General features: G+C 52.2%; 1 protein-coding gene across 3 annotated transcripts; it reads left to right on the top strand.

Moving 5' to 3' along the window:
• Nucleotides 1-26178, top strand: LOC311514247 (class I histocompatibility antigen, F10 alpha chain-like). 3 transcript variants are annotated; one of them, XR_014709850.1, is made up of 9 exons: nucleotides 1-104; nucleotides 9711-9974; nucleotides 16204-16479; nucleotides 18321-18596; nucleotides 20222-20323; nucleotides 20742-20774; nucleotides 23087-23159; nucleotides 25299-25340; nucleotides 25908-26178. XR_014709850.1 is itself a non-coding variant. In XM_084652672.1 (8 exons), exons 1-8 carry the CDS (start codon nucleotides 38-40, stop codon nucleotides 25910-25912), a joined length of 1065 nt encoding a protein of 354 aa, XP_084508798.1. In that variant the 5' UTR covers nucleotides 1-37; the 3' UTR covers nucleotides 25913-26178. The 3 variants fall into 3 exon arrangements, 2 of the variants coding, with proteins under 2 accessions (XP_084508798.1, XP_084508799.1); XM_084652672.1 differs by lacking the exon at nucleotides 23087-23159; XM_084652673.1 differs by lacking the exons at nucleotides 23087-23159; nucleotides 25299-25340; nucleotides 25908-26178 and adding an exon at nucleotides 21323-22578.
• Nucleotides 26179-26379: the final 201 nt, after the last annotated feature.

The raw sequence follows: 26379 nt of genomic DNA, 5'->3' as shown, positions 1-26379 counted from the left end.
CGGGGCCGCGTCCGGCCGCGCTGCGGGGGGTCCGGGCATGGCGCTGGCGCTGCGCCTCCTGCTGCCGCTGCTGGGGGCTGCAGCCCTGCCGGGGGCCCGATCCCGTGAGTATCGGGGGGAGACCCCGGGCCGGGGGGTGCGGGGGGGGAGCTGGGTGCCGGGGGGGGCAGCCGGGCCGGGGGGTGCCGGGGGGGTGGGGGGAGCTGGGTGCCGGGGGGGGCGGTTCTGGGCTCTGCGTTCAGAGGTGTCGGGAGACCCCCCCGCGCCCCCCCCCGGCACTGAGCGGTCGCTGACAGGGATCAGTGACGTTGCTCTAGTGACCGGGGGGGGGTCCTGGCCCCCTTGTGCCCGGCGCTGCCGGGGGCTGCGGGGACAATGTGCCGGGGGGGGCGGAGCGCCCCTGACCCGAGCGGTGACCCCGGCGTCTCCCGCCCACCGCCCCCAGCCGGGGGGTGCGGCCCTGCTCGGACCGGCACCCATGGGTGCTGCACCCGCCGACCAGCCCCTCGCGGCCCCGTGCGGCTCCCGGGCTGCGGGGCATCCCCGGGGCCAGGCGCTGCCCAGGCCGGGTCCCTGCCCGCGTCTCCGGGCCGGGCGGGGCGCTCAGACCCGCGTCTCGTGGGCAGAGCCGGGCTGAGGGTTCGCGGGGGGAGGAAATTGACCCCCCAGACAGACCAGGGGTCAGTGACGGGAAAAGGCTTCTCGGGTCTCTCGGACCTTTAATGGCTCCCGGACGGTTCCTCACGCCGGGCGTCACCCCAGGGCCCGGGACTCCCGCGTGCGGCTTGTCCTCGGCTCCGTCCAGCCGGGCCCCGTCAGCACCAGTCTCCTCGCACCCACCGTCCCCAATGGGTCCTGTCTGTCCTGGAAGCAGGTCCTTCGAGGCGTCATCCCAGGGAGGAGATGTCAGCCCCGCTCTCTCTCTGGCCGCGTGTTGGCGCCCCGGGGCGGGGGAGAGTTTGGGGCCCCTGGATCTGTGCGTTAGTCGGGTCTTCGTTTGGGCGAGGTGAGCTCCCGCGGCAGAGCCCAGAACAGCTGCTGCGTTTGTGCGGTTGGGGTCTCCTGAACCTGCCGGAGAAAGAGCTTCCGGATCCCTGCAGGGTGGGGTGAGGAGAGGGGAAGGCCCATCCTGCTTTTCCAGGCGTGGACTTGAATCTTCCTTGTTCCCCAGGAGGCAGCAGCTCAGGCCCTGGGGAGCTCAGCAGCCCGTATTGAGCTGGGTGAGGCTGCGGGGTGGGTTTGGGGTTTCCTTAAAGTGGTTTAACGCACATTGGTGCCCTTGTGTCACCTCAGTAACAGGCTTGGTTTGACCTAAACAGGGTTAGGCCACAGAGCACAGAATCATAGAATATCAGGGCTGGAAGAGACCTCAGGGGAGCAAACACGCAGCCAGAGACAGAGCAGGGTAACATCTCCTTCCTAGGATGACACCTTGAACGACCTGCTTCCAGGACACATATGACCCATTGGGGACTGTGGGTGCGACTAGACTGGTGCTGACAGAATGAGGGGCGATCATTATCTCAAGTGCCTATATACAAATGCACAAAACCTTGGAAACAAGCAGGGAGAACTGGAGGTCCTGGTGAAGGCAAGGAATTATGACATGATTGGAATAATAGAGACTTGGTGGGATAACTCACATGACTGGAGTACTGTCATGGATGGTTATAAACTGTTCAGGAAGGACAGGCAGGGCAGAAAAGGTGGGGGAGTAGCATTGTATGTAAGGGAGCAGTATGACTGCTCAGAGCTCCGGTACGAAACTGCAGAAAAAACCTGAGTGTCTCTGGATTAAGTTTAGAAGTGTGAGCAACAAGACTGATGTAGTGGTGGGAGTCTGCTATGGACCACCGGACCAGGGGGATGAGGTGGATGAGGCTTTCTTTCAGCAACTCGCGGAAGCTACTAGATCGCACGCCCTGGTTCTCATGGGCGACTTTAATCATCCTGGTATCTGCTGAGAGAGCAATACAGCAGTGCATAGACAATCCAGGAAGTTTTTGGAAAATGTAGGGGACAATTTCCTGGTGCAAGTGCTGGAGGAGCCAACTAGGAGGAGAGCTTTCTTGACCTGCTGCTCACAAACAGGGAAGAATTAGTAGGGGAAGCAAAAGTGAATGGGACTCTGGGAGGCAGTGACCATGAGTTGGTCGAGTTCAGGATCCTGACACAGGGAAGAAAGGTAAGCAGCAGAATACGGACCCTGGACTTCAGGAAAGCAGACTTCGACTCCCTCAGGGAACTGATGGGTAGGATTCCCTGGGGGAATAACATGAGGGGGAAAGGAGTCCAGGAGAGCTGGCTATATTTCAAGGAATCCCTATTGAGGTTACAGGGACAAACCATCCCGATGTGTCGAAAGAATAGTAAATATGGCAGGTGACCAGCTTGGCTTAACAGTGAAATCCTTGAGGATCTTAAACATAAAAAAGAAGCTTACAAGAAGTGGAAGATTGGACAAATGACCAGAGAAGAGTATAAAAACGTTGCTCAGGTGTGTAGAAATGAAATCAGGAGGGCCAAATTGCACCTGGAGCTGCAGCGAGCAAGAGATGTTAAGAGTAACAAGAAGGGTTTCTTCAGGTATGTTGGCAACAAGAAGAAAGCCAAGGAAAGTGTGGGCCCCTTGCTGAATGAGGGAGGCAACCTAGTGACAGAGGATGTGGAAAAAGCTAATGTACTCAATGCTTTTTTTTGCCTCTGTCTTCACAAACAAGGTCAGCTCCCAGACTGCTGCGTTGCGCAACACAGCATGCGGAGTAGGTGGCCAGCCCTCTGTGGAGAAAGAGGTGGTTAGGGACTATTTAGAAAAACTGGACGTGCACAAGTCCATGGGGCCGGATGCGCTGCATCCGAGAGTGCTAAAGGAGTTGGTGGCTGTGATTGCAGAGCCATTGGCCATTATCTTTGAAAGCTCATGGCGATCGGGGGAAGTCCCAGACAACTGGAAGAAGGCTAATGTAGTGCCCATCTTTAAAAAAGGGAAGAAGGAGGATCCTGGGAACTACTGGCCAGTCAGCCTCACTTCAATCCCCAGAAAAATCATGAAGCAGGTCCTCAAGGAATCAATCCTGAAGCACTTACATGAGAGGAAAGTGATCAGGAACTGTCAGCATGGATTCACCAAGGGAAGGTCATGCCTGACTAATCTAATCACCTTCTATGATAAGATTACTGGTTCTGTGGATGAAGGGAAAGAGTGGATGTATTCTTTCTTGACTTTAGCAAAGCTTTTGACACGGTCTCCCACAGTATTCTTGCCAGCAAGTTAAAGAAGTATGGGCTGGATGAATGGACTATAATGTGGATAGAAAGTTGGCTAGATTGTCGGGCTCAACGGGTAGTGATCAATGGCTCCATGTCTAGATGGCAGCCGGTATCAAGTGGAGTACCCCAGGGGTCGGTCCTGGGGCCGGTTTTGTTCAATATCTTCATAAATGATCTGGAGGATGGTGTGGATTGCACTCTCAGCAAATTTGTGGATGATACTAAACTAGGAGGAGTGGTAGATACGGTGGCAGGTAGGGATAGGATACAGAGGGACCTAGACCAATTGGAGGATTGGGCCAAAAGAAATCTGATGAGGTTCAACAAGGATAAGTGCAGGGTCCTGCACTTAGGACGGAAAAATCCAATGCACGGCTACAGACTAGGAACCGAATGGCTAGGCAGCAGTTCTGCGGAAAAGGATCTAGGGGTGACAGTGGACGAGAAGCTGGATCTTAGTCAACAGTGTGCCCTTGTTGCCAAGAAGGCCAATGGCATTTTGGGATGTATAAGTAGGGGCGTAGCCAGCAGATGGAGGAACGTGATCGTTCCCCTCTATTCGACATTGGTGAGGCCTCATCTGGAGTACTGTGTCCAGTTTTGGGCCCCACACTAGAAGAAGGATGTGGAAAAATTGGAGAGAGTCCAGCGAAGGGCAACAAAAATGATTAGGGGTCTGGAACACATGAGTTATGAGGAGAGGCTGAGGGAGCTGGGATTGTTTAGTCTGCAGAAGAGAAGAATGAGGGGGGATTTGATAGCTGCTTTCAACTATCTGAGAGGGGGTTGCAAAGAGGATGGTTCTAGACTATTCTCAGTGGTCGAAGATGACAGGACAAGGAGTAATGGTCTCAAGTTGTAGTGGGGGAGGTTTAGTTTGGATATTATGAAAAACTTTTTCACGAGGAGGATGGTGAAACACTGGAATGCGTTACCGAGAGAGGTGGTGGAATCTCCTTCCTTAGAAGATTTTAAGGCCAGGCTTGACAAAGCCCTGGCTGGGGTGATTTAATTGGGGATTGGTCCTGCTTTGAGCAGGGAGTTGGACTAGATGACCTCCTGAGGTCCCTTCCAACCCTGATATTCTATGATTCTATGATGATTCTCAGGAGGGCATCTAGTCCAACCCGCTGCTCAAAGCAGGACCAACATCAACTAAATCATCCCAGCCAGGGCTTTGTCAAGCTGACCTTGAAGGATAGAGATTCTACCATCTCCCTAGGTAACCCATTCCAGTGCCTCATCAACCTCCTAGTGAAATAGTTCTTCCTAATATCCAACGTAGACTTCCCCCACTTCAACTTGAGACCATTGCTCCTTGTTCTGTCATCTGCCATCACTGAGAACAGCCTAGATCCATCATCTTTGGAACCCCTGTTCCAGTAGTTGAAGGCTGCTGTCAAATCCCCCCTCACTCTTCTCTTCTGCAGACTAAATAACCCCAGTTCCCTCAGCCTCTCCTCATAAGTCGCAAAAAGAAAAGGAGTACTTGTGGCACCTTAGAGACTAACCAATTTATTTGAGCATGAGCTTTCGTGAGCTACAGCTCACTTCATCGGATGCATGCCGTGGAAACTGCAGCAGACTTTATTTATACACAGAGAATATGTCCTCATAAGTCCTCATAAGTCATGTGCCCCAGCCCCCTAGTCATTTTTGTTGCCCTCCGCTGGACTCTTTCCAATTTGTCTACATCCTTTCTGGAGTGGGGGGACCAAAACTGTATGCAATACTCCAGATGTGGCCTCACCAGTGCTAAATAGAGGAGAATAATAATTTCCCTCCATCTGCTGGCAGTGCTCCTACTAATGCAGCCCAATATGCTGTTAGCCTTCTTGGCAAGAAGGGCACACGGCTGACTCATCCCCAGCTTCTTGTCCACTGTAATCCCAGGTCCTTTCTGCAGAACTGCCGCTTAGCCAGTCAGCCCCCAGCCTGCAGCGGTGTATGGGATTCTTCCATCCTAAGTGCAGGACTCTGCACTTGTCCTTGTTGAACCTCATCAGATTTCTTTTGGCCCAATCCTCCAGTTTGACTAGGTCACTCTGGAGCCTACCCTCCAGTATATCTATCTCTCCACCTAGCTTAGTGTCATCCATGAACTTTCTGAGGGTGCAATCGATCCCATCATCCAGATTATTATTAAAGATGTTGAACAAAACCAGCCCCAGGACCGACCCCTGGGGCACTCCGCTTGATACCAGCTGCCAACTAGACATGGAGCCATTGATCCCTACCCGTTGAGCCCGATGATCTAGCCAGCTTTCTATCCACCTTATAGTCCATTCATCCAGCCCATACTTCTTTTATTTGCTGGCAAGAATACTGTGGGAGACTGTGTCAAAAGCTTTGCTAAACTCAAGATATATCACATGCACCACTTTCCCCATATCCAGAGAGCCAGTTCTCTCATCATAGAAGGCAATCAGGTTGGTCAGGCATGACTTGCCCTTGGTGGATCCATGTTGACTGGTCCCGATCAGCTTCCTCTCCTCCAAGTGCTTCAAAATGAATTCCTTGAGGATCTGCTCCATGATTTATCCAGGGACTGAGGTGAGGCTGACCAGTCTGTACAGTAGTTCCCCGTATTCTCCTTCTCCCCTTTTTTAAAGATGGGCACTATATTTGCCTTTCTCCAGTCTTCTGGCACCTCCCCCGATGGCCACGAGTTTTCAAAGATAATGGCCAATGACTCTGCAATCACATCAGCCAACTCGCTCAGCACCCTTGGATGCATTAGATCCGGCTCCGTGGATTTGTGAATGTCAGCTTTTCTAAATAGTCCTTAAGCAAGTGGCTCTTAAACTTTTTTACTGGTAACCCGTTTCACATCGCAATCCTCTGAGTGCGACCCCCCCACCTTATAAATTAAAAACACTTTTTAATAGATTTAACACCATTATAAATGCTGGATCAAAGTGGGGTTTGGGGTGGAGATTGAGAGCTTGCGACCCCCCTGTAATAACCTTGCAACCCCTGAGGAGTCCTGAACCCCAGTTTGAGAACCGCTGCCTTAACCTGTTCTTTCACCACTGAGGGCTGCTCACCTCCTCCCCACACTGTGCTGCCCAGTGCAGCAGTCTGGGAGCTGACCTTGTCTGTGAAGACCGAGGCAGAAAAAGCATTGTGAGTACTTCATCATTTGTCACTAGGTTGCCTTTCCCATTCAGTAAGGGGCCCACACTTTCCCTGACCACCTTCTCGTTGCTCATATACCTGTAGAAGCCCATCTTGTTACCCTTCACATCCCTTGCTAGCTGCAACTCCAACTGTGCTTTGGCCTTCCTGATTACATCCCTTCATGCTCAAGAAGTATTGTTATACGCCTTCCTAATCATCTGTCCACGTTTCCACTTCTTGTACGCTTCCTTTTTGAGTTTAAGCTCACTGAAGATTTCACTGTTAAGCCAAGCTGGTCACCTGCCATATTTGCTATTCTTTCTACACATCGGGATGGTTTGTTTTTGTGCCCTAAATAAGTCTTCTTCAAATAGAGCCAGCTCTCCTGGACTCCTTTCCCCCTCATATTAGCCTCTCAGGGGATCCTCCCCATCAGTCAAAGTCTGCTTTTCTCAAGTCCAGGGTCCGTATTCTGCTGCTCTCTTTTCTTCCTTTTGTCAGGATCCTGAACTCGACCATCTCATGGTCACTGCTGCCCAGGTTGCCATCCACTTCTACTTCCCCTACCCATTCTTCCTTGTTGGTGAGCAGGTCAAGAGGAGCACAGCCCCTAGTCGGTTCCTCCAGCACTTGCACCAGGAAGTTGTCCTCAACACTTTCCAAAAACTTCCTGGATTGTCTGTGCACTGCTGTATTGCTCTCCCAGCAGATGTCAGGGTGATTGGATTCCCCCATTAGAGCCAGGGCCTGTGATCTGGAAACTTGTTAGATGTCCGAAGAAAGCTTCATCTACCTCATCCTCCTGGTCTGGTGGTCTATAGCAGACACCCACCACGACCTCAACCTTGTTGCTCTCATCTCTAAACTTAACCTAAAGACTAGAGAATGGAAAGTTACAGCCAAGACCATCTGGGTCTGTCCAGAACTTTCTCTTTTGTCCCAGTCCAGAAGCTTCTCCTCCCTCCAACAGCCCATACTTAGCCCCCAGAGGCCCCTCCTTTGTCTTTTGTTCTTGTTCCTGCCAAACATTGTCACCTGGCCTCGTCCTCAGCTCTTTGTTTTCCAGCTGGTCACAGCTGCCTGGCTTCCTGCAGAGGATGGGTCCTCCATGGTCATTAGTTGCTAGGTGCCAAATGTCCGGGCAGTCGTCTTCTGGGACCTCCCATCAGCGTGGGGCCCAGACCCCAGATAGTGAGTCATCAGTCACACCTGGATCTCTGCAGAGCAATTAATCCTTTCCCCCACCTTGTTAACCATGCAGCTCACGGGGGAAACTGAGGCACACACAATATTCATTATAACACATGGGGAGAGGTGGGTGATGCTGAGAGAGACCCGGTGATGGTCAGAGAAGGGGAATCAGCACTGGAGAGCTCAGAGAGCAGGGCTTGGTGAACACAACTTCAGTGCATGGCCCTTTTGAAGGGTGGGGGAGCTGACCCAGGGCTGCTGGGTGAATGCAGAGGGGAGGGTGAGGAGATGGGGAGCAGAGGGTCGGATAGGCCATCGCCTTGGAAGCCGAAGTTACCAAGGATGAGTGTCGGAGGCTGGAAGGGAGAGCCAGTTGTGGGGATCAGAAAGGGTGTGTATAACTCCCTTGAGCAGTGTCTGACATCAGTGGGACGCTCACTGGAGTGAAGGGATCAGGGGTTCAGTGTCTGCAGCACCAGGCCCTTTGTCTGGGAGCTGTCGCCCTTCCCCAACCCATGCTTTCATCCTGATCCTGCCTGTGGATGTGTGAGGTGAACCCGACTGTAGGGGCGGGTGGTCAGCCTGTGAGCTCCATGGGGCAGGGCCCGTGCAGTGACTGACACAACAGGGGGCCTGGTCCCTACAAGGGACCTATGTGCAGCCAAGCGTGAATAAGTTAAGTCCGAAGCAGACTGCGAAGCGTTACAAAGGGATCTCACAAAACTGTGTGACTGAGCAACAAAATGGCAGGTGAAATTCAGTGTGGATAAATGCAAAGTAATGCACATTGGAAAATATAATCCCAATATGAAATGATGGGGTTTAAATTAGCTGTTACCACTCAAGAAAGAGATCTTGGAGTCATTGTGGATAGTTCTCTGAAAACATCCACTCAATGTACAGCGGCTGTCAAAAAAGCAAACAGAATGTTGGGAATCATTAGGAAAGGGATAGATAATAAGAAAATATCTTATTGCCTCTATGTAAATCCATGGGATCCCCACATCGTGGATACAGTGTGCAGATGTGGTCACCCCATGAGAAAAAGGCGACAAACGTGATATGAGGTATAGAATAGCTTCCACAGGAGGAGAGATAAATAAGACTGGAACTTTTCAGCTTGGAAAAGAGTTGACTAAGGGGGCTCTGACTGAGGTCTATAAATTTATGACTGGTGAGGAGAAAGTGAATAAGGAAGTGCTATTTACCCCGTTCACATAGCAGAAGAAATAGGGATCACCAGATGAAATTACTAGGCAGCAGGTTGAAAACAAACAAAAGGAAGTATTTCTTCACACAATGCACAGTCAACCTGTGGAACTCCTTGCCAGAGGATGTTGTGAAGGCCAAGACTATAACAGAGTTCAAAAAAGAACTAGATAAATTCATGGAGGATAGGTCCATCAATGGCTATTAGCCAGGATGGGCAGGGATGGTGTCCCTAGCCTCTGTTTGCCAGAAGTTGGGAGTGGGCGACAGGTGGTGGATCACTTGATGGTCACCTGTTCTGTTCATTCCCTTTGGGGCACCGGGCATAGGCCAATGTCGGAAAACAGGAGACTAGACTAGATGGACCTTTGGTCCTACCCAGTATGGCCATTTTTATGTTCTTAATAAATTATGGTAAATTGTGTGCACAGCTGGGGCCCTGGCTCCCACCTGCAGCTTGGACACATTCCCCCTGCCACCCCCCCCTTGTACCCCCAGCTTCAGCTTCTGCATCTTCTACAGCCCTAGCCCTTCTCCTTCCCCACCCTCCCCCATAACATCCCCCTCCTGCTCCTCACATCCCCCTCCAGCTCTGCCCTTCCTCCTGGGCCCCCTTTCGTTCTTCACACTCCCCTTCTGCCCCCGTACCCCTAATACACTCTCCCTGTCTGCTCCCCTGCTCCAGGCCCTCTCCCATCTCCCCCTCATTCCCCCCCTCCATCTTTGCCCCCCTTTTCCTCCTACCCCAATCCTTCTTTCTCCCCAGTCAGGCCGTTGTGTGGGCCATTCTGCAGGTCTCCCTCCCCGCCCCCCCCACAGGAGCACTCCTGAGGGCCACTGTCGCCTCTCGTGTATTGCCAGGGGCTCCCTGGCAGGGTTGGGGCAAGTTTGACCTCCCTGCCCCCAATCTGCACCCCCAGGCCTGCACTCCAGGCGCATATTCCACACGGTGGTGTCCGAGCCTGGCCCAGGGCTGCCCTGGTACAGCCGTGTCGGCTATGTGGACGATCAAGTCATCTACGTCTACACCAGCGAGATGCAGAGAGTGGAGCCTGGCACAGCGTGGATGGCGCAGAACGAGGGCCCAGAGTTGTGGGACCTTCGGCTCTTGTGGTCACGGCGCTGGGAGGCCTGGTTCAACACGAGTCTGAACGCCCTGCGTGAGCTCTACAACCGGACCGAGGGTGAGTGCGGACACGGCCCGACCTAGGGCCACGGGGACACAGGGACAGAACGGGGGATGGTGGTGTCAGTGTGAGCGGGGGGAGGGGACGGAGGGGCCCGCAGGGGCATTTTCTCACAGGAGTCAGTGTGAACGTGCGGGCCAGAGGGACACATGGGGGTGGGGGCTGCCGGATGGAGGGTCCATGCAAAAGACATTTTTGACACCCTCCAAAATGGGACTTTCATACTGTTTCCTCCCCAAACACCCCAGATTTCTGCTACCAGTCCCACTTGCAGCTGCCTCTGCTGCCGTTCAGGGGAACCTCTACCCCCCTCGTGTGTCGTCATTCCCAGGCAGAACAGTAGAGGTGCAAAGGCCAGAAGGTCCCATTGGACCCGGCTAGTCTGGCCTCCTGGGCACCCAGGCCAGAGAATCACAGCTGGAGATTCCTGCATGGAGGGGTTTGTTCCTCCCAACTACAACAGACCCTAGAACCAGAACAGGGCTCTGAGACGTCTTGTCTCAATTCCCAGACACCGAGTGATGGAGAATCACAATATCGACAGCCTGAGTGTTCAGACATCATGAGTCAGGCTCCAAAAATTCTGAGTTTGGCTTAAATGTCGTGAGTATTTTGGGGATAATATTGGAGCTTATTTTTATTTGCCCTCTGGTTTGAGCCTTTAGAGAACAATTTCTGGGGTTTTCTCTGCTGCTAGAAGGGCTAGAAGTTACTGCTTTAGGAAAAGAGAGCTGAGACTCTCCCCTAATCCCATGAGTCCAGGAACTGGGGATTTAATAAAACCGTCCACTATCATGAGACACACAGTAAGGTCACAAGAGCAGACAGTGCTTCATTCACCCCAGCCCCGGGGAGAAGCTGCTCACCAGTGAGCCTCCTTCATTATTCGCTTTGTCTTATTTCTCAGGTGAGTTTATCTAAGGTCAGATTCCTCTTCACACCGCAGAGTGAGGGTCTGACATTGACTTGGGCTGGAGAGTTAGTGAGAGAATCAGCCCCTGTAACGTGCAGAGACTCCCGGGTTCCTTACTCCTGGCAGCAGAAACCCCTGCCCATGTCCCCCTGTTGGAGCCCCCAGGGTCAGGCAGGTTCCCCTGCACACTATCGGTAGTTGTGTAAAGAGCCTTTCTTCCTGCTCAGTCCCTGATGTGGGGGGCTGTAGCCACCTGGCCAGGCCCCCAGATTGGGCCGTCTCACTTAGCACGGGGATGATCCATAAGCGTTCAGTGCCTGGCACTTCTGAACTGTCCCTGACGGGTGAGGGTCTCTCTGACGTATTTGCTCTGCCCTTCCTGCCTGGGATTTTCACTCGCCAGTCCCCTGATTCCCCTGTGTACTGGCCTGTCACATTGGTCCTCACCCAAGAGTGTCCTCAGCCCCTTGTGGTAGGAAAATGTATTCTACCAGTGGTCTATAGCTATACGTCTCCAGTCAACAGGCACTGCTGGGCAGATATGACTTTCACTCCATGTTGAAATTTAAAAACTCGCTTCCCCAAGAGTCCAGGCAGGAGATTGTTGCTCTGGTGGAAGGGAAGGCAGTGACCAGGGCTTCCCCACAAGCCACCCTTGACACAGTGGATGTGGCATCTGGGACTATGGCATCAGCAGTGCCCATGCAAAGGGGCTCCTGGCTTCACTCCTCTGGCCTACAGACAAAGGTCCAGCAGTCTCTTCAAGACCTTCCATTTGAAGGGACTTTGCTCTTCTCAGAGCAAACAGATGCCAAACTCCACAGCCTGAAGGCCTCCAGAGCCATCCTCACGTCCTTGAATCTCCGTGCCTCGGTGCCTTCAAGGAAACATTTCAAGCCCCAACAGCCTGTCCGCTTCCCAGGCTCTCCGCTTTGTCAGGACCTGTTCAAAAAGCAGAACAGAAGTTATAGGTGCAGACAGCCGCCCCCATCTGCCTCAGCCTCACTGCCTGGCCCTCTCGGGTACTCAGCGGGCTCCAAGCAGAATTTTTGATGAGGCGCCTGAGGACGTTACACCAGTCCCCATACTAGATCCTGTCCCCTATTGTTTTTGGACCATCTCCTGCTTCAGCTCAGCCAGGTCCCTTATCACCTCAGACCATTGGGTGCTGAGTACGGTGGAGGAGGGTTATACGCTTCAGTTCGTTTCCATGCCTCCGTCCTACCCTCCATCCCCGACCCTCTTCAGGGACCCTTCTCATGAGCAACTTTTAGCCCAGGAGGTGCAAGCCCTTCTCCGGGTAGGAGCCATGGAGGAGGTGCCTCGGAACTTAAGAGGGAAAGGGTTTTACTCCCGTTACTGCCTAATCCCGAAGGCCAAAGGGCGTCTCTGACCCACTGGGCCTGCTGATAAACGAGTAGAAGTCAACACTCCTCCCGGTTCAGAGGATAGAGTTTATCGGAGCAGTGCTCAATTCTACCCAGGCCAGGGCCTTCCTCCCAGAAGCCCACTTCCAGTCAGTGTTGTCACAGGTCAAGGCCCACTCAGGCTGTTGGGTCACGTGGCCATGTGCACGTACGTGATGTGGTATGCGAGGTTGCACCTCAGACCCCTTCAGGCTTGGCTGGCCTCAGTGTACTGGCCAAACAGCCATCATTTGGACTCGGTGTTCATGGTGCCTGCCCATCTCGGGCACCTCAGGACACAAGGTCAGTGGTCCCAGCAGGAAGTCTTGCTACGGATGAACATAAGAGAGCTCAGGTCCGCCTAGCGCGTCAGGTGTTCTTCCCACCCATCGCAAGCAAGGTGGTGCGAGTTCTCACAGACAGTATGTTGATGTAAAACGTGGTTGCGAGGCAGAGAGTGACCCGCTCTTCTCCCCCCATGTCAGGAGCCATTTGCTTGTGGGAGTTCTGCATAAAGCACTCGATCCACCTTGAAGCTTCTCACCTTTCGGGAGCCCAGAACAAGCTGGCATATCAGCTCCTCTTCTCACTGCGAATGGTCCCTATGCCCCGACATAGCAAGGGCCATTTTCCAGTGGTGGGGTGCTCCCCTCGTAGAACTGTTCACAACCAGACAGGAAGGGGAAATGTCAGTTCTGCTGTCTGTGTGACTGCAACCCGGGCTTGCTCCCAGATGCCTTCTTACTCCCTTGGAGAAAGCACCTGTTCTGCGCCTTCCCCCCATTCCTTTTGTGCACAAGGTCTTGCTGAGGTCAAGGGCGAAGGTTATTCTCATAGCCTCAGCCTGGCCACGTCAGCACTAGTCTGGCTTATTTCTAGACCTGCCAGTAGCTACTCCAATGCCGCTCCCTCCCCTTCTGGACCTGATCTCGCAAGATCGTGGCCAAATGCTCCATCTGCCTGACAGCTCCATGGTGAAGCCTGCAGAACTGGCCTGTGCGGAGCAGGTCTGCTAGGTCTTGCTAGGCAGTAGGAAACCATCTACCAGAGCTACTTACCTCCCCGAGTGGAAGCGTTTCTCCATTTGGTCGACCCAGCAAGGCCTCTCACCGGGGTGCCAGAACCTCCCTATGAGTGGGGGGGGGGGGGCCCGGGGCTGAAACTGTGACTCCGCCTCTTCCCCTGAGGCTCCACCCCCTTCCCCCTGCTCTCACCTCCTGCTGAAGGGGCAGGGCCATGGCCCCTCGGTCCCCCCGTTCCGGCACCCCTGCCTCTCACTGGCTGAGTCATCTCTCAGATGAAGCAGATTCTCCAGAACAATCTGGGAGCAGCCAGGTCTAGCGATTCCATCTGCTGAGGTGCACCTAGCCGCCATCTCCGCATTCTACCCCTGCTGCGTGGTCCGTCAGTTTTTTCACATGAAATGTCCATTCACTTGCTCAAGGGCTTTGAAAGGCCATACCGGCAAATCTGGGAACCCATCCCCCTGGGGGACTTAAACCTGGTCCTGTCCGAGCTCACGGGGCCTCCCTTTGAGCACTGGCATTGTGCCCTCTGTTGTACCGTTCCTGGAAGGTCGCCTTTCTGGAAGCAATTACCTCAGTCAGGAGGGTCTCGGAGATCAGAGCTCTTATGTCAAAACCTCCGTGTGTGCTGTTCTTTAACAACAAGTTACAATGTCACCCCACCCCGTGTTCCTCCCAAAGGTAGTCTTGGAGTTTCATAGTAATCATCGTTCCTACCTATTTTCTTCCCGAAGCCGCACGAGAATAGAGGGGAATGACATCTCCGCACTCTGGCTGTTAGGCGCGCCCCAGTGTTCTGTATAGAAAGGACTATACAGAAAGTCGATCTGTAAATCCACACCGCTCTTTGTGGCAGTAGCTGACAGGATGAAAGGCTCAGAGAATTTCATCCTGGAGCTCATTCTGCATTCACATGTGGTACGAGCAGGCAGGTGTCCCACCACCCGCCTTCCTGGCGGCCCGTTCTATGAGAGCACGAGCTTCCTCAGTGGTGTTCGTGGCCCAGGCCCGATCCAGGACATTTGCAGAGCAGCGACCTGGGCGTCAGGAGACACTTTTTCTTCCAACGGCGCCATCACCCAGCAAGCTAGAGATGACACTGGGTTTGGTTGAGCAGTGTTGTAATCCACGTGTCCATGAACTCCTAACCCACCTCTTATAGGTCTGCTTGGGAGTCACCGAAGGTGGAAGGGACGTGTGCAAGCAGTTGAAGAAGAAGAAATGGTTACTAACCTTTCTGTAACGCTTGTTCTTTGAGACACGTGGCACACGTCCATTCCACCAGCCACGCTCCTACCCCTCTGTTGGAGTTGCCGGCAAGAGGGAACTGAGAAGGTGCGGGGTCAACCGGTCCCCTCGCACTGCGACATGAGCACGCCGCACCAGAGGGCGCGAGAGCCGGCCTGAGGGGTATCACCGAGGGGAAAGTTTCCGGCGACTGTGTGCGGGGCCCGCACGCCTAGTGTGGAATGGACGTGTGCAACACAGCTCTGAGAACAGCCGTCACAGGAATGTTAGTAACTGCTTTTTGTCTAAACCTGGGGCATAGTTCAGGGACACAGCTCAGTGGGCTCGGCTCTCACCTGTGGCTGTGACCCCAAATTGTATTTTAATCCCTTGACCTACATTTTTCCAGAAGTGATTAGTGATTTTTGGGTGTCTGAGATTCAGAGGCTGGGTGCTCCCACGTTCTGATGAGGCCCCTTTAAAAAGTCTCAGTTGGGCACCCAAAATCACTAGTCATTGCTGAAAATCTAGACGTTTATCTCGATGTATCTAATGCAGGGTGGGGGAGGAGTGAAAATATTTGGGACCCTGTGTGGGTTATTTTTGTGCCACCCACATTCTGCCCTGTTTGCCAAGCGAGGGGTCTGATCCATTCCCCACTCGTTTCAGTCTTTCTTGTGATCCCAACAGTCTTCTCTGTTCACCACAGCCTACCTCCCCCTCCCGTAAACTCTCCTTCCTATCCCCATCCCCATATCCCCCTGCCCCCCCGCCCAGTCTCCCCCCTGCCTCCTGTCGCCCAGAGGTGGCTGTATTAACTGAGTCTGCTCTTGGCTGTGTGCAAGACGGGGGCCGTTGTTGTGAAGATTAGCCTGGCTGTAGGAAAATGGTGGCCAGATGAACTAAGGGCCGTCAGTGGCCTGATCCTTACAGGGAATCACCTGGAGACAGTGGCCGTGTGAAAAAGAGGCCAAGCATCCGAAGTTGGTGCTTTGCCGTTCCTAGATTGAGTTGGGGGCATGGGGAAGATGGGGCAGGGAAACAGAGGGACCCTGGGGATTCTGTGAGGGCCTTAAACCAGAGCAGAGGTTGGTGTGGGGGACAGACCTCCTGTACCCCCTCCCCACAGGGACATGGGGGGTACTGTGAATGGAGGAGGTGGGGGACCAAATGCCCTGAGGACTCTGCAAAATTAATACAACCAGAGCGGGGGGAGGGGGATACAGAGCCTCCTGCACTCTCTCTTTTCCCTAAAATGACCCTGACTACCAGAATTGCTGGGGGGGATCCTCAGAGAGCTGGAGGGGATAGACTCTGCAATATCTGGAGTACTCCCTTTGAGGTCATGCTATCCTGCACCCCCTGCAGGGAACATACAAGAACAAGCAGCGGTGAGGTACTCCTTGAAAGTTGTGAGCTGTCTGCGGTGGGGGGTCTTTAGTGTACAAAGACCCAACAGATGGAATGTGGGCCCCCTGCGGGTTTGGGTTCCCTCCTGAAAGGAGCTGGGAGGGACCCAACAGCATAAGTGGAAACCCCATTTCTCAGGGGAGGGAGGGCCCAGTAGCAAGGGGAGGACCCACTGGGCTACCTGCAGTGGGGTCATGGTGAGATTTTCAGAGAGAGGCTGCTGCTGACCCTCAGCTGTGTTTCAGGGTTTCATGTTATCCAGACGATATGCGGCTGTGATCTCCGGGACGACGGCGTCATTCAGGTGTTTTACCAGGATTCGTATGATGGACGAGACTTTCTTACCTTGGATAAGGAGACCATGACTTGGGTAGCAGCAGATATTGGGGCTCAGATCACCAAGAGGCGATGGGATATTGAAGTAGATGACAACCAGGGATGGAAATACTACCTGCAAAAGTACTGTAGAGAACGTCTTAGCCAGGAAATAGAGTACGGGAAGGAGACTCTGCAGAGGAAAGGTAAGGCAGGGGGACAAGCCCCACCCAGGAGGTCACTACAAGTTACATCTCCATTCCCCAGCCCCAGTTCCAAAATGGAGCAGGGGGGTAGGGGGCAGTTCAGCTAACCTTGCTCCAGGGATGGGTGGGGAAACAACCCCTCTCTTCCCCTACCCCCAGCTCTGCTGGAAAAAAAAGATAAGAAATTGAAAATGTTTAAAGCAGCTCACTGTAGAGAAGCTGACCAAATGAGCCCAAATTTGCAGCACAAATTCTGCCTCTTCTCCTGGTGTGACGCAGCATTATCAAGGCAATCTGCCTGGGCGTGTGCGTGTTAGAGCAGTCTGAAAAACAGACTCTGCAGAGAAAGTGCCACTCAAGCTTAATTATGGAAGTGCCACCAGTTCTATGGACACCAGCTTCATTCACCATGTAATTCTTCCTCATTCGCTGTCTGCACCATCATATTCGTTGTGTGACCCCCAGCCCCTGTGTTCCACCAATGACGGTAGCTTTGTCCTTGTTGCCTCTTTGTCCAGACTTCTCCCACAGTCGTCTAAGTGCTTTCTTCCATGCCATCCCCTCCATGTGGAATTGCCCTCCCCATACTAATCTGGAAGAAGGCTCCCCTTGTCCTTAAAGTTTTTCGCCCTCAAGACCTACCTTTGCTGCAACACCTGCTTACTTATTCCTTGATTCTTTTATCAATAAGACAGCAGATAATCTCACTCAGTCACATTTATTACCAAAGCTTTTTAGTTAAAGATTAATCAGAACAAACATAGAAGGGAAGAGGATAAATGCTGTAACACTCCGACTCAGGGGGACAGTTGCAGCGTAGTCTGCTTCAAAATGTTAACTCGCTATTACCCACGTACGTACCTTGTCTGTTACCATGGACACAAATTCCCCAAATTTGTTAGCACCATTACACACCCTAATCTTTCCGTTCCCGAACAGTTTGCGCTTGCTCTTCAAGGTTGCTTGAAATTTGTACCCAGTTTTTTGCAACAATTATATGAGTTGCTTATTTCTCTCACAAACCTCAGGGGAACATTATCTTGTCCTTTGTCATTTTTACAAATGCCAGGAAGAAAAAGCCAAACCCAGCAGTAATGTAATGTGTATTTCAGTGCCAAGGGGCTGGGAAACTGATTTTTCAACGTGTGTAAATCCTTTTGAAATCCATAATATTGGGGTAAATAGTTTTGGTAACAACCTATAAGAAAAGGAGTACTTGTGGCACCTTAGAAACTAACAAATTTAGTCTCTAAGGTGCCACAAGTACTCCTTTTTGTGGATACAGACTAACACGGCTGCTACTCTGAAACCTATAAGAAATTAGCCAATTAATATTAGCTAGTTTGAGGGGCAGTTTACAACCATGTGTCATTTTTTTTGTTTAATGGTCCTTTCCATCTCTTTTTGGTCAGTTTATCTAGTTCATTTTTTGAGCCATGGCCAGGGCAAGACTCTTCTCTCTTTCAAATCCACGGACTGATAGGAGATGAGCACAAACATAGTGTGTGATTAAGGATTGACATCTATGACACCTGTATCTGGAGCTTAGTGAAGCCCTTTAAGGTACTTGTGTCATTGTGGCTGGGAGCAGAGGCTTCTCATTTCCACACTCCTAGAATCTGGTCAGAGACCTGGATTCGGGGTTCACTGTTGCTGATGCTGTGAATTCGGCACAGAAATCCTCTAACATGGTGGTTCTCTCTCATCAGAGGGATTCCGTCTCATGGACTCTCATCCTCTGCCCCTGCTGGGGTCTCAGAATTTCATGTTGCAAAGCTCCAGCAAAGGCTGCTTGGATTAGAGCTTAAAAACAGCTAACTTCAATTTCTTCCTTTTTCCAGTGCGCCCAACAGCTAGAGTGAGTGACAGGTCATTTCATGATGGCCTCATCACCCTCTCCTGTAAGGTCAGTGGGTTCTACCCCCGGGACATCACCGTGACCTGGCTGAGAAATGGGGAGAGCAGACAGCAGGAGACCTACTCTGAAGGCATCCTACCCAGTGGGGATGGGACCTACCAGACCTGGGTGACAATGGAGATTGATCCCAGGATCAAAGCCCATTATTCATGTCGCGTGGAACATGAAAGCCTGTTAGAGCCACTCTCTATCTCCTGGGGTAAGGCGTTTGTCTGTTTGTCTGTTTTCCTAGTGGGAGAGGGGGAATCCATTAAACTCAAACCCTGAAAAATTCTCATTCGGATTTATAGGCTGAAGCTGGAATTTTCTCAGAGTCTGTGAGGCCCTGTCCTCTTTTGCCCTGTCCCTCTGCAGTCAAGTTCTTGTGCTAGAGTTGGGACCACAGTGCCTGGGGCTCATGTCTTGCTCTCCAGTTTGCTGCCTCTGGGGCTGTCGGATACATCTCAGCAATACAGTGTCTCTGAAGGGAGAAGATTAGTAATCGGACATTAAGGCTGGAAGAGAGCAGTCTGAGCTCCTGCAAAGCCCAGTGCAGGGAATCACACCAGAGACCAACCTGGTAGCCTGTGGGCAAACTAGAGCTGATCCTTCAGAAAGAGATGCCCATTCCAGCTGTAAAGTCTCCAAGGGATGGAGAATTTACCCCATCCCAGGGGAAGCTCAAATCTGCCCCTTATTTGCAGTCAGAATTTGTCTTGCTTCAGCTTCCAGCCTGTTCTCAACTTCAGCAGGTTCTCAGAAATACAGCTCTGGGGGCCCTTCATCCTTGCCCATGTGGCCAGAGGTAGATGTTTAATTTTGGAAACAGCTTGTTTCTGTGCGCAGTGATGCTGGAAGGAAGGGTATGGCCTTGGAATGGAGCGAGGAGGCAGATTAGAGCCCTGCATCACGGGGGAGAGACTCCTATGCCCCTAGCACAAGAAAGTCTTAGAAGAATTTTTTACCTATGGAGCTGCCTTCCAACCATCTTTTTGCTTGGTTAATTGGGATGTGGAAAAATTGGAAGTGCAAACAATTTCTGAGAGGGCAGCCTGCACCGGGACTCTCGTCAGCAGACGGTTTCACATCACGATCCTGCTACCACGTCCCCTGCCAATTTTTGTGTCAAAACCCACATTTCCTTATTCTCTTCGAAATATTTTTCTTTTTGCTGTTTTATTATGTGGATCTTTCAGACAACAGGAGAAGCTGATTAGTGCAGCTGAATATGTATAGAGAACTCGGGTTTGAACAGGTTTATATAAACCAAGAACAGTATTAAAATATTTCTATCCTCCCCTCTTCACTTCCTGCCCCCTCAAAAAACACGCTTTGTGTCTGTAACTCCATTCCTGGCAGGGAAATCCAGAGCTTTGAGGTCAGTTTCCAGTTTGTCACCAGAATCACACAATGGAGTTCCATTAGTCATGAAAGTCAGCGTTGTCAAGGGGGGTTAGGGGCTGGGAGCCAGGACTCCTGGGTTCAATTCTTGGCTCTTGCAGTGACTCGTTGTGTGACCTTCAGCAAGTCTTTTTCCCCCCTCCAATTTAGGGATGATGCTGACATCAATCGTCCCCCACACAGAGGTTTATGAGGATTGATGAATGTTCCAAAAGTCTTCTATTTTAAGTGTTATGAATTGAAGTAGCAAAGGCTGTGTCCAGGACTTTCTACGGTGGGGCGTAGTGCATGGTGGCTGCATGGAGCTCAGTGGAAGAGATGGAGGGCTGCAGGACACAGCCCTAACCTGGGGAGCTGATTGACTGATCCCTGCAGTGGGATGAAAGGGGGTTTTAGTCGGGGAGGGGGGTTTCCCCATTGATCATTCTCTCCATTCCATTTCAGAACCAAATAACAATCTGATTCCCACTGTGGCTGGAGTTATCACTGCAGTTGTCCTGGTTGGCGTTATAATCGGAGTAGTGGTCTGGAAAAAGAAACACCCAGGTAAAGAGCCTGGGATGGGGGGATTCTCTGGACTTGCCGGGCCCTGCACACCTGCCTAAGGCCAACAGCAGTACAGGAGCCAGTGTCAGTCCGGTGTAACTGCCCCATTGCGGGACTGAGCTAATGACCCCCAATGGGAGCTGCTGGAGGGCCAGACCCAGATACTGGGTGCGGGTTACAGTTTAGATGGGGCTAGGTTTTCCATAGAGCTCAGCACCCAGTGGGCAGAGATCTTTGGAACTCTGTCTCTTTGTGTCTTTCTCTCCAGCCCATCATGAGCGCCTGGGACCTTGAGTCCATTACTGAGCGCCAGGGGGCTGTGCTGGGCCAGGGGCCCGGTTTCGGAGCTGTGGACACAGATCAGAGTCGGTTCCTGCCTTGGGAGCTGAATTCACTGAAATTTGCCTTTTCTCTGCAGGGAAGAAGGGAGACGGCTATGCTGTAGCTCAGGGTAAGTGACAAGAGACCCATCGCCTCTTTTCAAGTGGCCATCTCTGAACGGCCATCAGTATTTGCTTGTGGATTTTAGCCTGGAGCCACTGACAGGAGATCCTCGCTCCCACTCATAGGCCTTGTCTACACTGAGGATTTTAGGGAAATCTCCAACTATTGCTCTAGTACCATAGAATCGTAGGACTGGAAGGGACCTCGAGAGGACATCTCGTCCGGTTCCCTTCAGGGCAGGGAATCCTGCAGGGCAGGACTAAGTTTCATCTCTAGACCATCCCTGACAGGTGTTTGTCCAACCTGCTCTTAAAAACCTCCAGTGTTGGAGATTCCACGACCTCCCTGGGCAATTTATTCCAGTGCTTAACCACCCTGACAGTTGGGAAGTTTTTCCTAATGTCCAACCTAAACCGCCCTTACTGGAATTCAAGCCCATTGCTTCTTGTCCTGTCCTCAGAGGTTGATGAAAACAATTTTTCTCCCTCTTCCTTGTAACAACCTTTTATGCACTTGAAAACTGTTGTCCTGACCCCTCTGTCTTCTCTTTTCCAGACTAAAGAAACCCAGTTACTTCCATCTTACCTCATAGTTCATGTTTTATAGACGTTAATCATTTTTGTTGCTCTTCTCTGGACTTTCTCCAATTTGTCCACTATCCTTTCTGAAATGTGATGCCCAGATGATGAAGATATTGAACAGAACTGGACCCAGAACTGATCTCTGTGGGACCCCAGCCTGACTGTGAACCACGAATAACTACTCTCTGGGAACGGTTTTCCAACCAGTCCTGTAACCACCTTATAGTAGCTCCACCTAGGCTGTTAGCAACGTTAAAGCGCTGCCATGGCACCGGCATGGAATGGCGGCACCAGGGCCAGGAGAGAGCTCTCCCAGCGCTCTAAAAGCCACCCGCACGAGGGGCGTAGCTAACAGCACTGGGAGTGCGGCTGACAGGGCTGTAATTCCCCAGGTTGTCCTTATCCCCTTTTCTAGAGACTGGCACTATATTTGTCCTCTTACAGTCCTCTGGAATCTCCCGTCTTCCATGACTTTTCGAAGATAATCGCCAATGGCCCAGATATCTCCACAGTCAGCTCCTTGAGTATTCTAGGATGTATTTCATCCGGTCCTGGCAACTTGAAGACATCTAACTTGTCTAAATCACGTTTCACTTGTTCTTTCCCTATTTTAGCCCCAGATTCTACCTCTTTTTCATTGGCAATCACTTCTGAAACTTTCTGATGAAAACCGAAACAGAAAAATCATTTAGCAGTTCTGCCATTTCCACATTTTCTGTTATTGTTTTTCCCTTCTCCTTGAGTAACGGGCCTGCCCTGTCCTTGCTTTTAATGTATTTATAGAATGACTTTTGTTACCCTTCGTGTCTCTAGATAATTTAATCTCATTTTGTGCCTTGGCCTTTCTAATTTTGTCCCTACCTGCTTGTGTTATTTGTTTATAGTTATCCTTTGTAATTTGACCTAGTTTCCACTTTTTGTAGGAGTCTTGAGTTTCAGATCATTGAAGATCTCCTGGTTAAGCCAGTGTGGTCTCTTGCCATCCATCCTGTCTTTCCTGTGCAGTGGGATAGTTTACACTTGTGCCCTTGATGTCTCGGTGAATAATTTCCAACTCTCTTGAACTGTCTTCCCCTTTAGACTTGCTTCCCATACAGAGCCGTTCTGTCCATTGGACAGTTCAGGGTGGGTGCCCTGGCCCCGCGCTTTGGGGGCCCCGCCCTTCAGGGATTGCAGGGCCTGGGCAGCATGGGGGCCAGCGGCAGTGCGACCTCACCACGCTCTCGGCATCACTCGGGAGAGGAGGCGGTGGGCACTTGGGGGAAGGGGCAGAATGGGGGCGGGGCAGAGCAGGGACAGGAAGAGGCAGGGCAGGGGCAGGGGAAGGGGGGGAATGGGGGTGAGGGCAGGAAGGGACGGGGTTGGATGTGGCCTGGGGTGGAGGAGGGGTTATCCCAGGACCCACACCCCCCTAGGGAGAGCCCTGTTGCCATGGGACCTTACCTACCAACTTCCTGAGTTTGCTAAAGTCTGCCTTCTTGAAATCCATTGTCTGTATTGTGTTGTTCTCCCTCCTACCGTTCCTTGGAACCATGAACTCTATGATTTCATGATCACTTTCACCCAAGCTGCCTTCCACTTTCAACTTCTCAACCAGTTCCTTCCTATTTGTCAAAGTCAAATCTAGAACAGCCTCTCCCCTAGTAGTTTTCTCCACCTTCTGGAATAAAAATTGTCTCCAATACATTCCCAGAATTTGTTGGATAATCTGTGCCCTGCTCTCTTATTTTCCCAACAGGTGTCTTCTTCAGTAGTGTAGAGTGCTGTTGACACGTTGTCTAACGTTGCTCAGAGCAACTCCAGATGATACGGTGATTAAAGCCACCCGAACCCCATCTCCTCAATTGCTCTACCTTTGCTATCACTGGTGGAATTGCATGGCTTGCGGGCATGGGTCCCAATTTTGCTCGTGTAGATGAGGTGATAGTCAGGAATGTATACAGTGGTTTGGGGCTGAATTATTATCCCCCTAGAGCTGTGCGGTGTGTGGCTGAGTGTGACCCTGAAGGTGTCTGACCTGCTTTTAATGTTACACTTCTTTTGACTTACCTGAAAGTTGGTTTTCGGTGCTTGTGAAATCTGGACCTGATCCAAAGCCTGTTGAAGCCAATGGGAATGTTTCCATTGACTTAAATCAGCACCACTCTGTCGCCTCGATGACCACGTGTTCAAATCCCCTCCTCAGTGGTCTCCTGTAATTAGTTTTAGGAATAGGACGAAGACTAACATTATGGGAAATATTTACATAAATTACTGACTGTCTTGGAGGCCATCTAATGCCTGGCACTAAGAGCTGGTATAAAGTGCGCAGATCTGCCGGGCCCTGATAAGGTGTAGCCGTCCAGCTTTCTCTTTACCCTCTCAGGGGTGCCTCAGTGGGTAACCGAGGGGGTTTGAGAAGTGCCAACAAAACCTCCTCAAAGCACCACCCTTCCTCCTACAGCTGGCCCTCAGTCGTGCGTGCCTCCCTCCCTCCTCGTTACTCCAGAACCATGGAAATTCACATGCAAGAACTTTGTTAATGGGGAGTTAAGGTTGCAGGTGCTCAGCCCTGCCGTGGGCTCCCTGTGTCCTGTCAGAATGGGTGTGTGTAAGCGAGTAGGCGGGTGTGGCTCTCGCTCCGTGTCCGTCTCTGAGGGAGGCCACGTCCCTTTGCTGACACTCCTGGAACAACAGTCGAAGAAAGGGGGCAGTTGGCCGTCTAAGGCGCCAACCCTCTGGCAGGGTAGAGCAGGGAACAGCCTACGGCTCAGGCAGGGGCTATCGACTTGCTCAGGCCTCCTGGCTTAAGGTGGGGAGGCTGCCAACCCTGGGGTTAGGGTGACAGGGGAACGTGAGCCCACCTGACTGCACCGTGTCCCAGCCCAGGGCTCTAACAACGGCAAAGCGGTCTGTCACTATCTCAATGGAGATCCAGCCGCAACGCACTGACCTAGTGCCAGTCAGCAACGTAGCTGGACAGGAGTCAGCCGCCCCTGGGCTACTTCCTCCCCTTCCCTGCCCTCCCCCAGGTGTAGCTGAACCCCGGGTCGTCCTCCGTCTCCCCGCGGTGCACACTGCCAGGGGCAATCCCAGCAGCTCCTCAGCATCGGGCGTCTGGCAGTTCTGCTGTCCCAGGGACGCACCCAAGATACCAGGAGTCTTCCAAGGGCTCCAGCAGTGGGCTGGAAGCGTGTGACTTCCTCGGCAACTCCTGCTCAACTGAGCTGCAGGGCTCGCCTCTTATATGTCCAGTTCCCGTCCCGCCCTTCTGCTTCCTGCGTGGCAGCCGAGGTCTCAGACTCTGAGGGGCCACGCCCCTTTCCTAGAGAGTGTTTAATTCCCAGACGTCAAAGGTTGGCAAACCAGGACATGCAGAGGTAGAATGATGCTTCCCACACAACTCGAACTCTGCCCCAGTGGGTCTGGGAATAGGAACAGGGAATAGACCAGCACCGTGCCAAACCGAACTTGCCCTTGTCTGTGTGCCCAGCACAACCCCAAATCCGCATTCCTCTTCATACCGTCCACACTGTTCGGAGCAGCGCCATTGATTAAGGCGGGAATTGCTGTTCATTGGCGGGGGGAGGGTGACGTCTGTGGTCTGCGTGAGGGACCCCTCTGGGCACAGACCAAAGGAGGCGGAGTTGAGGTTGTTTGGCAGGAGTATCCTTAGCCCAGCATCTCCTGCTTTGCCAGCCGTTGAATGTTGAGTAGTCTGGGCTCCCGTTCTGACGAGGCATGAAGAGCACAAAGCAGTGCTGTCCCCCTGCAGTGGTGACGTTTTTCACAGGTAAACAATGGGCAGCTGCCCTGTAGACTGGTCTGTGCACGAACCAGCTCACTGCTCAGGAAGAGTGAGGTGATGACTGTTCCCTTTGGGTAGGAGTCCCCGTATCTGCTAACTACGCTGAAACCCTGCCCTGTGAGAGACGCTAATATACTCTCTCTTCTCCTCCTCCTCTGCACAGCAAACGACCAAGGATCTAATGGCTCTGACCTATCTGCCAAGGGTAAGTGAGGGGGGCTCTAGCCTAGAGGTTCACTGCTCTCACTGAGGCCTCTGGAGAGAGAGACCCAGTCCAAGTCATTGGACCCTGAGTCTCCCTGGCCCGTCCCCTCGAGCAAACCAGCCCCAAGGAGCAGAACAGGGGAGTTCTGGATCACTTATTTCCCTTTTATTCACACTGGGGGTGCAGGAACAGGTTTGCAGCCAAATCCCCCTTGTTTTCTCTGCCATGACTTTAGGTGTGAAAGACTCTAGTGAGAGGGATTTCTCTGTGGCTGCTGATACAGCGTGGGCTGAGCTCAGCTTTTGCAGTGATAACTCCAGCTGCTTCAGAGAACAGTCTCCAGTGAACTGCAGGGAGGAAGCAGTAGGGACAGAGCCCAGCACTTGGGGCTCCAGGAACCCGGGTCTCTGACCCTGGAGCTACAAGCTTTGTCAGCGGGGTTAGAGATTTTGTCCACTGAACCCTGCAGCCACTCGGGCGACCGCCGCGACCGCAGCATGCACTGTCGTTGCAAAACATGATGGCAGGTTCCCTTTGACAGACGTTGCCTGTGTTTAACTTCTGCAGCTTAACTGAGCCTGGTGGAGTCCGTGCCACGGCCTGAGGGGACCCCCGAGAGGAAGACGGATGAGCTCTGCTCTGTCTCCCTGCAAGAACCAGTCAACCCCTCCCTAGCTTTCCTCTGGCGCTTGGAGCGTCCCGTGTGGGATTTCCGGCCTCGTCTCTCTGTTCACTGAACCACATTTTGCTTTTCAGATGTGATAGTTTTCTGTAATAATGTTTTATTTGCACAAAATAATTTCCAACATTTTAATGGATAAAAATTCTGTTAGTCAGAGTTCAGTGTTTGCCCCATTCAGTGTGGGCGCCGTGCTCTGGCTGCGTGGTGCTGTCTGCAGATCCTGGACGGGGCGCTAGGTCTGTCAGCAGTAACTGCTCGTGCGTCTGTGGTGGGGACGGCTTTTTTTCCTGCCGAATTTCATGGTTATAACACGGTAAATGGCCGGGTCTACTCGCAGCTGGTCGCGCTGTTGCCATC

The sequence above is a fragment of the Lepidochelys olivacea genome (genome assembly GCF_965140295.1).
Source record: "Lepidochelys olivacea isolate rLepOli2 genome assembly, contig: Scaffold_42, whole genome shotgun sequence".
NCBI classification, from domain to species: domain Eukaryota; kingdom Metazoa; phylum Chordata; order Testudines; family Cheloniidae; genus Lepidochelys; species Lepidochelys olivacea.
Note: the sequence above shows the minus strand (reverse complement) of the source record. Positions and strands in the feature narration are given on the sequence as shown.

What these genes read in the sequence shown, in the direction of transcription:
- LOC311514247 (XM_084652672.1), top strand. Translation starts at nt 38, where the DNA reads ATGGCGCTGGCGCTGCGCCTCCTGCTGCCGCTGCTGGGGGCTGCAGCC. An exon ending in GCTCTACAACCGGACCGAGG is followed by an intron (nt 9,975 to 16,203) that starts GTGAGTGCGGAC and finishes GCTGTGTTTCAG; the next exon opens with GGTTTCATGTTATCCAGACG. An exon ending in GCCACTCTCTATCTCCTGGG is followed by an intron (nt 18,597 to 20,221) that starts GTAAGGCGTTTG and finishes ATTCCATTTCAG; the next exon opens with AACCAAATAACAATCTGATT.